This window comes from Cavia porcellus, unplaced genomic scaffold, assembly GCF_034190915.1.
Source record: "Cavia porcellus strain 051 isolate PalLab524CR breed Dunkin Hartley unplaced genomic scaffold, mCavPor4.1 scaffold_29, whole genome shotgun sequence".
Classification (NCBI taxonomy): Eukaryota; Metazoa; Chordata; class Mammalia; order Rodentia; family Caviidae; genus Cavia; species Cavia porcellus.
The window spans coordinates 45,769,637-45,784,499 of record NW_026947512.1 but is presented as its reverse complement, the minus strand read 5'-3'; the positions used below and the strand labels follow the sequence as shown (position 1 = coordinate 45,784,499).

At 35.1% G+C, this 14,863-nt stretch overlaps 1 protein-coding gene across 1 annotated transcript in view; it reads right to left on the bottom strand.

The window, feature by feature from the left end:
- Positions 1-3,266: 3,266 nt before the first annotated feature.
- Positions 3,267-14,863, bottom strand: part of Adam9 (ADAM metallopeptidase domain 9) — a 105,432-nt gene continuing 93,835 nt past the window's right edge. The window contains exons 19-22 of the mRNA XM_013144676.2: positions 11,327-11,465; positions 9,224-9,452; positions 6,223-6,290; positions 3,267-4,556 (exon numbers count right to left, since the gene is read on the bottom strand). Of these exons, the coding sequence (XP_013000130.2) occupies positions 4,463-4,556; positions 6,223-6,290; positions 9,224-9,452; positions 11,327-11,465 (530 nt within the window). The 3' untranslated portion in view covers positions 3,267-4,462. The remainder of the gene's footprint in view (positions 4,557-6,222; positions 6,291-9,223; positions 9,453-11,326; positions 11,466-14,863) is intronic.

Sequence of the window (14,863 nt, the reverse complement as noted above, 5' to 3'; positions counted from 1 at the left end):
TCACATGTATGAATGCCAAATAGTTTCCCTAGTGTAAGAAATGATAAAAACATGTAAAAGTATGTGGTAATCATGATTCCCCATTATATGGCTTTGAAGCCTTATAATGTTTTCACTCATTAATTGGAATGGTTTTATTTTGGGTTGTTTGATTTTATTGTCTGTGATGGTATGAACAGCTATTGTGAAGAAAACAAGATATCATAATAGCTAGTGCTGATTTAATATCATCTTGTTTTGAAGTCCCATCAAGCTGTTGTTCTTCTGTCTCCATTGGTTTTATTATGTTGTATCTTACTGGATTTTATTTTGTGACACTATAAGTACAAAATTTTTTATAGGCAAGGAGATAATATAGAAACCATTGTTTGTTTTCTGTTAGTTGGTTCTAAATACCCTGTAATACTTTCTCTTGAATGGTTTCACACTGTCTTGATATGTTTGATGCTATAGTTTATGAAGTTATACTCAAATATTTCAAGGAGACTCTGTGGTAACTACTACTATGTTGGGTTATCTTGTGGTGAAACACTATTGTTCTGTTTTGACCTGTGTTGTTATGTCCTCTATTACTCAATCTCCTTTTTAAAAATTTATTATTTTTAAGGGAAAAAAAATAAATTTAAAAAATAAGATATATTATAGTAACTTTTTTTTTAAAGAGAAAAAAGAAAGGACATTAAAAAAAACAAAGCAGGGGGGAGAACCAGCAGTGTCTCCTGAGATCCGCGCCATGTTGGAACTGAGGACACTGTGAAAACAAAGGACCATCCTGCCTCCCTGCTTAGCAATAGTGAACCTACTGCCACATGGCCTAGAGTCAAATATCCCACTTCCCCATCCTCCTTCTCCTCCTCCTCCCCGCCCATTAGAAAAGTGGGAATCAGAAATCTGAGCGTCTCCTGGGAGGTTGACCATAGCAAATAAGGGGGACTTCCTTCTACCATTTCTTTGAAGGCAAATATTTTTATTATTGTTTTGCTCTTTTCTGATTAATGGTACTGCTCTATTCAATATTCTGTTTTGATAAGTTCTATAGTGTTCTATATTTCATCTCACTTTGATATACGGGATTGAAAGAACTATTATAAAGATAATATACTGTGATCCTGGTATTACTGTTATCCTGGTAACCTGCTGTGAAGTTCTGTACCAATTTCACTGTACGATCTTAAAAAAAAAAAAAGCAGTAAAAGGGTACAATATAGAATTTCAAGAAAAAATTATAAAGTAAGAAATCACTAGTTAATAGGTTACATATTGTTTTAGTAACTTTTTTGATTTCCTATTAACTTGATTTGAACCCCTGTATTGCTCTCACCATCTTGTTTTGAGTGATTTTACTCTATTTTTTGTTTCATAGTATCAAGTTTGAGGGTATAGGCAACTGCTTTGAAGGCAGTAAGATTCACTATGATGCCCACCCTGGTTTGACTATTATCTTCTTTTGAAGTCCTGTAATGTCTCCAATGTTTGGTTTTACTGGTTTTGTTCTGTACTGTTTTGTTTAATTTTATTATACCTGATGATATAGGCAATTCTTTTTAAGGTAGCAAGGGGCATTATGGTAACCATTGTTGATCACCTTGTATTCTGTTTTTACATCATATACTATGTCCAGCCTTTGTTTTGACCGACTCTGTTTTGTTTTGTCACATTTGGTTTTATTCTTTTCCAAAAAAAAAGCAAGAACTGTGGGAGTAATAAAACCCAAAATGTGTAAATGTTTTTGTAAAAAAGAGAGGAAAAGAAAGTGCTCTAAAGGATACAACTGCAAGTGTGTTTAAGTGTGTAAGATAGATAACCATATTACTAAGTTTTTGTTGGATCATTGAACACAACTGTTTGCAGTCTGTTTCAATGTCCACTTTGTATGCTTAATTTTGTAACTTGAACTATTTCTAAGATGACAATATGTAATCTATTATCTAGTGATTTTATTTTTTTGAAATTCTGTATTACTTGTACCCTTTTTCTCTCTAAATAAAGTTTTTAAAAAAGAATTTACTTGTGAGAACTCCAATAACAATAACAGAATTTCAAAACAAAATAGATGTTTTTAATTCTGGGAAAATACTCAGGAGAGTAGCTGGGCCAAATGGAACCTTCAATCCTGGTTTTTTGAGAAATCTCCACATTAATTTCCAGAGTGGTTGCACCATTCTATACCCTCATCAATAGTAGAGTAGGGTTCCTTTTTCCCCACAGCCTCCAGCATTTGTTATTTCTTGATTTCTTGATAAGTAACCATTTTTTTCCAGGATGAGGCAGAATCTCACTGTTTTAAGTTTGAATCACAAATGACCAGTGATGTTGAAATATTTCTTCCTATGAATGTGCTGTTTGTATTTCATCATCTGAGAAATGTGTATTCATCTTCCACATCCATTTGTGGATTGGGTCTTTAAATTTGGAGGGTCTGATTTTTTTTTCAGTTCTTTGTAAGTTCTTAATAGTAATCCTTTGAGGAAGAGCTGGCAAACGTTTTTTCTGACATGATGGGTTGTCTCTTCACTCTGTTGGTGGTTTCTCTTGCTGTGCAAAAGGTTTTTAATAATACGAGATCCCAGTTGTTCTTAGTGATAGTTCCTGTGGGTCAGGGTTTTATTCATAAAAAGTCTGTGCCTACACCAGTCTTCAAGAGTTTTACCTATTCTATCTTTCAGCAGATTTAACATTTCGCTTTTACTAGTTAGATCTTTGATCCATTCTAAATTTAGTTTAGTGCATGGTGGAAAATATGGGTTCAATTTTAATCTTCAGCATGTACAGAGCCAGTTTTTCCAGCACCATTTATTAAAGAAGCTATCTTTCTTCCAATGAATGTGTTTGGCCTCTTTGTAAAAGATAAGGTGGTTTAGTATATGTGGAGTTGTTTTGCATCTTCTAATCTGTTCACTGATTTTCGGGTCTATTTTTTGTTTGCCAGCATCACACTGTCTTTAATCACAGCACCTTTACAGTATAACTTTAAGTCAGGGATGGTGGTGCCCCTGTCTTGCCTTTGTTGTCTGGTCTTTCAGAGATTTAAAGAGAAATACAGGCCATTCTTTTAGGATAGATCATAATTTTTAATATGCAACCTACTGTGCTATCTTCAAGGAACTAAAATTTCTATCTTCTTCAAAACCAATCTCTTGTCCTTTAATAAGAAAGTCACTGTGCACATTTGGCAAGCTTGATTAAGATTTTATCTAAAATTTTATTTTTTAATTATAAGGTAATGAATAATTGAGTATTTAGGAAGTTACTGGGAGACAACAAAAGAGAATTTCAGGTATTTTATTTATTGTAAATGTTATATACACAAACAAAAAAAATTTCTAATGAAATACCGTTAATAAACCTATTATTAAACTTTATTATGAAAGGTTGTGAAAAATTTTGTTTAAAATTTTATTGATCATACCATTTCTTCCACAGTAAAAATTTTTTACATAGCTAAGATAATAATCCACAGACAACATACTATATTCTACTTATCTAAGAAAACTTTGTCTTCCTTCTTTTTTCCAGCCTAATTTCTAGGAAAATATTAGAGTCAAAAAGAGACATGATCCAGCACACCTTAGTAAATGTAAACATTCTAAGTGATTTAATATCAAGCTTCAAAAATTCAGATTTTAAAGTGCTCATAAATTTTTAAGTGGTTTCATAATAGCTCAAATGATTGATTACAGTTATTCCTTTATTACAGCCATGAGTCAACGGCATATCTGATTAAATCTGTTAGATATCTCGTACCTTAAAGCTTATACTTTAAAGTAATGCTATTGTAAAAGAATGTCATGCTTTAACATGATGCATGATAGAAATCTAATATTAAATTAATTTTTTTATTAGTGTTACAGTGATAGATCATAAAAAGGAAGCTAGTAAGCATGTGAATAAACATACACTCATTTAGCATATTTTATATTTTCAAAACAATATTATGGCATCTTAATCATGGTTTTTGTGTGTTTTTCCAAAAACAGAACATCTGTTTATTCATGTTATGAATGATACACAAGATTCTAGTGTACAATGGTTATTAGTCTGTGCAAAATGAAAAATACTAGGTATTATTGACAGGTAATTAGTGTTCAAAGATATTAGATTATCACATTTGATCAGAAACTACATTAATGATAAACAAGGTCAAAAATTCAGAATATTTAAACACATAATAACAAATCTGACACCAATGCAATTAATTTGAGAATCACTGCTGTAACATGTTCAAAATAACATAATCCATGTTTAGTACATTAACCTTATAGATGACCAGTAAGACATTTCAATGCTGGAAACGGATTTCTCATGTGACTGCATTTCCTTGTAGTCCTCCACTTCCCACTCAGTTTGTGACATTTGTTTCCATTCATAGTTATAATATGAAGAAAGACTTCTCAAGAAAATGCCAAGGAGTAAAACATTCACTCAGTTCCCTGAAGACATATGCAAAAGGAAGCATATAAAATCAAGTGAGGGAACTATACAAAGGAGGTGCAGGAGCAGGACGAGCAGGAATTAAATTTCCCTGAGATGACGCTTTCGGTTGTGGCGGAGGTGGCCTGCGGGGGTAAGAAAAGAGTTAGCCGTGTGTGTGGACTGAACGAAATAGTGCCGCATTCATGACAAGCTCCACATAGCTACGTTCTCAGCCTGAAGACAAGAGTGCTTCATATTCTGAAATTATTAATAATATGACAATCAATGGTTAAAGGGTTCCAATTAGAATTTAAAATGGGACCATTATATTGCTATTTCACAGTCACATATGCAAGGTGCTAGCTTATGTTATCAGAAAGAGTAACTCAAACTCTCAAGTCAAATTGTGAAAGACACATAAGCGCGCCATGAAGTGGATGAGGCACTTTGCTTGAATGTTAGACAGTGTTACGGACAACAAATTACTGCTAAGTATAAATACCAGCTCTGTGTTTACATACAGAGAGCGGAAATTCCAGCTCTTCAAACAACATCCACTCCAAGAAGTAACTGTGCCATTACGATTATGCTTAGCCATCTTCGCCTTCATTCTTAGACACCTTCCTTAACTCTGTACCAAACTCAAGCTCAGTGTCCCTCCAGTCTAGCAGCACACTAGAACACCCCCTGGTAAATACATGTCCTACAATTTATAGATTCTTTTCATCCTCAGTGGGATTTCAGTGTTCACACTGAATAATAAAGACCATACACGGGGCCTTCTCATTGCTGCAATGGAGCTGGAATCGAAGGACTTGCTGGCAGGACAAGGGTCAGACACATTTCATACGATGTAAAACGTACTAATAAATTTGTTCCTTTCCTGCTGATTGTAAGGCCACTGATAGTCTTTAATTTCAATTCTTGTGGTTTAAGTTCTAGAATTTTATTCTTTTTTTTAAAGTCTCTAGTTCTGTCCTGAAACTCTCAAACTTGACTATTAATTCCATGACATAATTATCATGATTATTTTAAAGTCTATGTCAGGTGACTATTAACTGAATACCTTCTGAGCACATTTTTAGGGTTCATTGATCCTTAATTTTAATAACATTTTCTTTTCTTGCATGCCTGGCTTTTTTGATTAGGGTAAATATTAAAACCAAGAACTCAGTTGAGGGTATAGTGCACCTTGAACCCTGGTCCCAACACAAAGCCTCAGATGTTGGCCAGGGTGTGTCTGCCAGGCAGGACTCCAGTTCTTATCCCTACGACCCTGTGAGTTTGTTAAGCTCTCCTCCACTTCCTAGCTTCTCGTTTATCACCTTCACAATAAGCAGATAAACTCAGAAAAGAAAACGTGGTACTCAAAGTTGGAATCATTTTTTGGCTTTCTTCTGTACCCGAACCTCACCGCCATAATTCCTCACCTTCTTGGTCTCCTATGTGTTAAAAGCATGTTTTCTTACATTGCCAGGCTCCCTGGCTGTTCTCAATAGGAAGACTTGTCCACTCTGTCTCGTTGCCTACTGCTGAAGGCCTTTGGTAGCCTTTGGCTTCAGCAGTAGTTCATTTTAAGCCTTGCTCAGATTTCTTTTAAATAAAAACTCCTTTCAACATTGTATTAAAATGATGAAATTCATATAAAAGTTCTTTAAAAGAATTTCTATAATCCTATCAAAACTTATCCTAAACTAAATTGTCTAAATACTTTGCCGTAAGTTAAATAAAAAAAAAAAAAGAGAAACTTTAAAGCATTGAACATAGATTTTATTCTAGTCAAGTAATCTAAATAAATTCACTTCTGACCTTGATGGAAACTGCGGAGGCTGCTTGGCTGCATAGCTTGGTACTGGAAATCTGTTCGCATGTACAGGCTAAAAGAAGAAAAATAATGCAAAAGAATATTACTACAGTAGTCATAAATATGTTTCATGTGTAATTAATGTACTTAACAGATTATTTATAACACTGACATTTTAAAATATTTTGTTTATATGGGCTACGGATGTCGCTTAGGGGTAGAACGCTTGCCTAGCATGTGCAAAACCCTAGATTTGATCTCCAGCACCACAAAAGTTATCATCAATTTAGAGAAGGCTGTTATAACTTTAAGATATCTGATTTAATGCAATGGCAACCAGAAAGTGTATATATATAGAAAAGGAAGTAATCAAATATTTCACAAGTCTTAACAAATTTAAGAATATTAGAATCTTATTAAGACTCCTGACGACAATGATATAAATATAAATCAATACAAAAGGAACTTGAGAAAGTCCACAAACATATGCAAATTAAACAATATGTTTCTGAACAACCACTGGGTGAAGAAGAAATCAAAAGAGATACATGTATACACATACTTTGAGACAAACAAAAATAGAAACATAAAAAACCAAAAATGTGTGGGGTGCAGTAAAGGCTGTTCTAAGAGATACTTATGGCCCTTGTATAATAATAAATAGTATATTTAAAAAGGAGAAAATATCAGAAAACCTAATGTTTTACCTCAAAAGCTAGGAAAACAAGAAAAACTAAGCCAGAGTTAGCAAAAGGAAGCAAGTAACAAAGATCAGAGATGAAATAAATGATAAAGTGAAAAAAAGAAAATTATAGCTGTGCTTTTTCTTTAAAGGACAGATATTATCACATCCATGTGATATGTTAGAGTGAGAAAAAAGAAAGAAGTAAACCCTGGAAATAAGAGATATTACAATGATAATTCAAAATTACAAAAGGTCATAAGGGACTATTCTGAACAATTATAGTAACACATTGGAAATATAAAAGAAGGATAAATTCTTAGAAGCACACAACCAATCAAGACTGAATCCTGAAGAAATAGATGATCTGGACAGACCAATAACAAGTAAGGAGACTTGAAACCAGCAACGTAAAATCTTCCATCAAGGAAGAATTCTCAGGACTAGGGAGCTTTACAATTGATTTCTACCAAACCCTTAAAAAAGAACTAGTAGCAAGTCTCTTAAACTTTTAAAAATTGATGAAAATATTTTTAATCTCATTTAATGAGATCAGTACAACTACCCTGGCACTAAAGACAAACAGGGACACTACAAGAAAAGAAAATTACAGGCCATTATTGATAATAACTCTCATGAGTTATTGAATGAACTTCAATAAACTTACCAGAAGCCCACACATAACATCATGCTTTTTTTTGGTACCGGAGATTGAACTGCTGACCTCACGTTTGCCAGGCAGAAGCTCATGACATCGAGCTAACTCCCTGGCCCTTCGTAACATTATACTTCACAGGGAAACCGAAAGCTTTCCCTCTGTGATTAGGAAAAAGACAAGGATGTTCACTTTTATTCAATAAAGTACAAGAAGTTCTAGCCTGGGTGATTAGATAAGAAAAAATAAAATGCATCCAAATAACAAAATAATAAAACTATCTCCATTTGCAGATGACATGTTTTTAAATACAGAAAAGATTCCACCAAAATTATTGATAGAAATAACAAATAATTCAGTAAAGGCATAAGAGACAAAAATCAACATTAAAAAATCATTAATATTTTTATACACGAATAACAAACTTTCTGAAAATATTAAGAGAACACTTTATTCAGAATAATATTCAAAATAAAATATTTGAAATAAATTTCATCAAAAAGGAGAAAGAAGGGGCCAGGGGTTTAATTCAGCGGCATAAATGCCTGCTTGGCAAGCACGAGGTCAAGAGGTCAATCTCCGGTACAAAAAAAAAGGAGAAAGATCTGTACACTGAAAACTACAAAACACTGATGCAAAACACTGAAGACAAATAAATGTTAAGAAATCTCATGCACATGAACTGCAAGAACTAATTGTAAGTGCATAGGTTCACTTCAGCTCATATCACTGGAATTTTGATAGGGATTGAAATGAATCCATAGATTGCTTTGGAAGTATGCACATCTTAGCAACATTAATTCTACAGTACAGTTAGAAACAGAGAAGCTAAGTGAGCCAATCCCTTCTCCTCCATGCAGCTGAAAACACCACCTTAATGACTGCCCACAACTCCACTGTCCTAAGAGAGGCACAAAATAAATTTAATGAAAACTTAGGAGGTGGTCCTGATGTCTGAGGTGGCAGATCACTGACCCCGTGAGAGGTCCTAGCAGCAGAGGTGTCGGACTCTCAATACTGGAAGCCTGAGTTACTGAGGACCCTCTTTTTCCTTTATCTTTCTGCTTGTTCCTGCTGCTACCATCCTGTGATCGTCAATAAACATAAATATTTACTATGCACTAGGAGGCATACACTGCAATTCTTTCCTCCTGATACATACATAATAACTTGGACTCTTTGGGCCCACTCAACTGTAACACACTGGTGAGACAATGAGGTCTTCTAGGAACTCAGTATCAGGTCCTAGTAATGTGCCCTAAACAGGCAGAGAGAAAAAACTACTGACAGTCTCCTTCCTTCCCAAGTCATTTCTTGATCTTGGTTTCAAGACAAATCATTCTTAATTTCCAGATCCTCGGAGCCAGTGACCCTACCGATATTCTTTTAACTCAAGAACCACTTAGAATACCCTCAAATTATTAAAAAAAAAAAAAAAATCTAGTTCACATTAATTTTATGTATCCCTTTTTTAAATCTTTTTTCCCCAGTGCTAGAGGCTAAACTCAGGGTCTAGTGTGTTAGGTAAGCACTCTACCACCAAACAACAGCCCATTTCTTTTTAAAAATTTCCAGCTTGCAACACTTTAGTAAAGAAAACACTTTTCTGTCTTAAGCTTATGACTTCTGTAGGAGGAGTTACTAGAGAAATACGTCAAGGAGCACTCACGGGCTGGGGAGGAGCACCCATGGACTGTCGAGGAGCACCCATGGGCTGTCGAGGAGCACCCAAGGGTTGACGAGGAGCACTCACGGGCTGTCGAGGAGCACCCACAGGCTGTCCAGAAGCACCCACGGGCTGCCGAGGAGCACCCATGGGCTGACGAGGAGCACCCATGGGATGCTGAGGTGCACTCATCGGTTGTCTAGAAACACTTGCTTGATTTTTGCCATCTGACCTGAAAGATACATGATTACTTTTGAGCTAAAGTAAGATTAAAACCTTTTCAAATTACACATCGTATACATCTTTCCTTTTGCTAATAAAAAACAGTACGTTAGGTAGTAGTAGTGAAAATGCCTACCAGGAAAGCTGAAGTCTGCAGGCATTTTTAACTGCTTCCACATGATTAATCCTTATTATACTAAAAAATATTATTAACCACACTTTATAATTAAGTAATTGAAAAACCTGAGATTATATAATTTGATCAATTAGGCCAGTACACCTTAATTTTTTTTGCAAATTTTCCATAATCACAGAAGTTAAAAACATATTTTTAGACTACACATACAGTATCTGAAGTAGTCACTAAAAAATCAGGGGTACAAGATTATAAAATAGGTTGCTTAGAAAGACATCAGCTGGGGCTAGGGATTTAGCTCAGCATCACAGGTGCCTGCTTGGCAAGAACTGGGTCATGAGTTCGATCCCCAGTAAAAAAAAGACATCAGCTAAACGTTAGACATTGAAGAGCCAGCAAGTCAGCCAGGGAAAAATTTGGCACCATCTGCATAGAATGGTCAGTTAGAACTGTGACAGGAAAAATAGAAAAAGAAAGAGTAGGAAGACAAATTTGTTTAGAAAACACTAAAAATTAAAGCAAGAATTAAGTGTCATGATTTGTGTCTGGGCATCCCCCTAAAGCCTCATGCAGTCACAGAGGCAGCTGAGTCTAGCTGTTGTGATTGGTTCATTGTCTAGTGCTGGGATTGGCAGTGTGAGTGCCGATCTGCCCGAGGGCAGAGCCCCAGCATACAATATAAGGGAAGGATGGGACCATGCTTTTCCTTCTACCGTTTTGCTTTGTCACTTGTGGTCACCACGAACAGCTGCCCCTCAGCCACATCACCCAGCCTTGGAGTCAGCTGAGTATGGACTGGAACCTCCAAAAACTGTGAGCTAAATAAACCTTTCCTTCCTTCACTTTGGGGACCAGGTATTTTGTCTTAGCAATGAGAGAAAAGTAACAAAGACAACAAGACACTCTGGAAAATTATGTAAAGAGGTGACATGCAACAGTGAAGCACAGGTGAGCAATCAAGATGAGTGGAAATCACTATCACAATAACTCACTATTAAGTAATTACAATGAGCCCACAAAATGCTGTGGGCTTTATTTGTTAATATTTCTTTATTTAATCCTTTCAAAACCACTACGAGAAAGGAAGTATTAACATTTCCATTTTATAGAAAATAAACTGAGGCTCAGAGAGCTTTATTTATAGGTTTAGCTCAAAATTCCACCAAAGGAAAAACCTAACACTTGAACTCAGATCTGATTACAGACTCCAGTAAATACCACAGTTGGATGCCAGCACATTAGAAGTGAATCCTGAGACAGTTTTATGAGAGTCCAACACAAAGATAGCAACATCAGGTGTCAGTGTTACGATATGCTTAACATATTTCTGTCAAAATTTATTTTTTAAAGTTTTTAAAACTGAGAATTAAAGTTTCCCTCTGTGAGACCTGAAATATGAAATAAACACACAGAAGAAAAATTTTCAACATTTGCAATGTTTTATCTTTATCCTGCACTTCAATCTCCAATTAGGAAGCAGGTATCACACCCTGAAATTCTACTCTTCCCACCTCACAATTGGCAGTGAGCAAAAGGAGCACACATAGCACACTCCTTGCCCCCCTTTCTACCCATGACCACCACCGAAGCACACTCCTTGCCCCCTTTTCTACCCATGACCACCACCGAAGAACAGAGAGATGGCTTGGAACCCAACTTTTGAAAGACTGTCAACCCCTATAACAGGACTATCATCAATAACTGCTTCAAATTACTTAATAGAAATTAAAAAGTCAAAATCCAAGTACTCATGTGTTTGTGATCTCTTCTTTCTGAAGTACATTTTCCGTAGTTCATTTCTCTTGAAGAACAAAACAGCAAACACAATAAGTGGAAGAACCAATAAGAAGAACACCAGAAGTCCATCCCTCAATGCAGTGCTCTTTTCTAGAGAGAGGAAACATACTTTAATGGCCATTAAACTAGATGTTAGCTCATCCTACCCAGAACACATCAGCTTGATATCAAATCAGTGTTTTACACTGAACTTGAGACACTTCTTGGTTAAAAGGATGCACTCTGCAACCTCACTCTCAAGTGAAACAAACTGGATACATGTGTAAATATCACATGGTCTCCCTGGTGTGAGAAACAGCAAGTGTCAGTAAGGACCAAAGTCTATAACAGGTAATGTGAAGCAGGAAGAAAGCATTCCAAATAGGCAAGGGATGAAGAGGGGAGGAGGAAAGGGAAAGAAGGAAAAAGCAGAAACAAACCTTTGGAAAATAAGGAGAGAGAGAGGGGTTTCAGGGAAGGGAGAGGAATGGGAAAAAGGAAGCATCAAGATATACCATATAGAGAAGTAAATTTCCTAAGATGAACGTTATCATTATGTATATCTAAAATGTATCAATAAAATCAATTTAAAAATCAAATTGCTATAAACTGAACAGTCTGAGGAGTTTTGCTCATACTCTATCTCTGTTCATTTCATTTTTATCTTCCAGAAAGCAACTATTTTCATTCATTTCTTAAACTTACAGTATTTTTTCACATACCTACAAGCAAGGCCAAAATGCTTTTATTGTTAACCCTTTCTAACACACAAAGTCGCATACAATAAACACTGTTGAGTAAATCACTTTTTTCATTTATATATACCATTCCAAAACATAAAAAGAACCTTCTCAATTCCTACACACAAGTTCACTATGAGGATATTCTACTCATAGACACTTTGACTTTTCCAATCTTTTGCTACTGCAAAAAAAGTTACAATGTCATACATACTATGTAGATTCAAGAATAACCATGGAATAATTTCCCAAAAGTTGACTTGCTCTACCTAAGGGTAAATGCAATCACCTTTGAAAAGATATTATCAAATTGTCCTTCATAGTAAATGGCTAAAATTTAGCAACTTACAAACAACATGCAGTAATTCCTCACAACTTCCTAATAGAGTCAAAATTCTGGACTTTTGCCAACCTGATTGGTGAAAAATTATATCTAACATAATTTTAGATTACATTTCTTTCTTTATACCGAGTTGTACACTTATTGTGTTTAATAAAGGAAATATTGTTATTTCTTTCCTGTGCTCTATCTTTTGATTATTTTCTATATTCTGAATTATCTTTTCCCTTTTTAATTTCTAAAAGTTCTTTATATGTATTAAAGAAATTAGCTTTGTCAGTATATAAAATGGAAATTTTTTCCTATTTTATCATTTATCTATGGTACAATGCTTTTCTATATGTAAAAGTTTATTATTTTGTGTATTTTATTTTTCATTGCTTATGGAATCTGAACTTCATTATAGCTTTTAAAAAAATCATTAATTAGCCAGGTAGGGTGATATGCCTGTGATCCCAGCATTCTGAGAGGCTGAGGCAAGAGGATCACAAGTTTGAACCCAGTCTGCACAATTCAGTGATTCGGCAAAACCCCATCTCAAGCTCAGTGTAGAGGTCCTACAATTCCAGTTCTACACATTAAAAAAGAATCATTAATTAGGGTTAGGCACACAGCTCGGTAGGAAGATCCTCAACTATAATGCACAGGCCTTACGTTTGATCCCCTTCACTGAAAAGAAGTTCATTAATTATCTGTGTGGGTAAAATTTCTATAGCTCTCAAGATGGGGCAGTGTGTGTGTTACTAAAGCTCACATCAGAACTGTCCTAATCAACGTGGCCTTGAGTGTAGTAGTGGAAACAGAAGGGGCATAATTGCCTTTTCACATCTAACTAAGCTGACAAAACTCTGCACAGGAACAAGCTGTGTCCAAGAAACCTAAGCCCAGTAGAACAAAGCTCAGTATTACCTAACAAGGTAAAATTTATGATTTCTGGAACCCACAAAAATATTACGAGGCATGCACAGAAGCAGGGCAGTATAATACAAAATGAAGGGGAAAATCAATCAGAATTGAGAAGTGGTATCTATGAGAAAATTAGGAAAGATCTAAATACTAAAACAGAAACAATCTGCTGAAAGATAAAATGGATAAAACTCTAGAACACATAGGCATAGACAAGGACTCCCTGAAAAAAACCTCAGTTACACAAGAAATAACATCAAGAATCAGTAAGTGAGATTGTATCAAATTAAAAAGCTTTTGCACAACAAAGAAAATTGACAGAGTGAAGAAACAACCTTCAGAATGGGAAAAAATTCTGCCAATTACATCTAAGACAGAGGACTCATATCTAGAATAACTAAAGAATAAAATTAGACTTCTCCCTAAATAAAAGAACTAGTCAAAAAACGGGCAAATAAGTGAACCTCTCAGCAGAAGTACAAATGGCCAATAAATATATGAAAAAATGTCAACAATGCTGCCTATTACAGAAATATAAATTAAAACACCGAGATTCCATCTTATTTCAGAAAGAATGTCAAACATCAAGAATCAAATGATAACAAATGTTGGCAAGACTCCAAGAAAAAAGGAATCTTTCTAAATTGTTGCTGACCACCATAGAAATCAGTATGGAGATTCCTCAAAAATTAAAATAGGAACTCCATTCGACCCACCTATTTTTAGAGGACTTCTAGTTATCTTCCCAAAAAGAGTTAAAGACGGTGATGCATGCACACCCATATTTATAGCAGCACAACTCATAATAGCTAAATCTGGGAAGCAGCACCTATGTCTGTCAACAGATGGACAGATAAAATGTGGAATTTTGCACACAATGGGGTACTCTGCCATAAAGGAGGATATATTTGTGTCGCTTCAAGAAAAACAGATGCACCTTGAGACCATAATATGCAGTGAAATAAATCACAAACACAAGTTTAATTACCATCACATGGTATGTGAGTATCCAAAGTACTTACATGAGAAACCCAATGTATAAATGAAAAGCAGAATAAAAGACAGAAAATAGGTACGAGGGTGACAGATTTTTCTCGAAGGGGGAGGGGATGAAGAGATGGAGGGACGGAAGAGGAAGCAAAAGGGAAGAAGATGGAAAAAGGAATCAACGTGAATTTGTACATGCAGTAACACCCCACAATGACTGTAATCATTATGTACTGAAAACAGGTATAATAAAATAAAAACTGTTTAAAATGTTTTAAAAAGTAAAAAATAAAACACTGATAGAACTTGAGAACAGGCAAATTAGCAATTATAGCCACAGTTCAATATTCTCCTCTCAATAGTTGAAAGACAAGTAGAAAAACAATCAGCAAAATATGAGATTTGAACATCTATCAGCTAATATTTATTACTTATAGAATACTCAAAAACAGTAGAGTACACATTCTTTCTCACACATATATAGAACTTTTACTAAGATAAACCACATTCAGGGTACTAAGACAAGTTTCAAATGT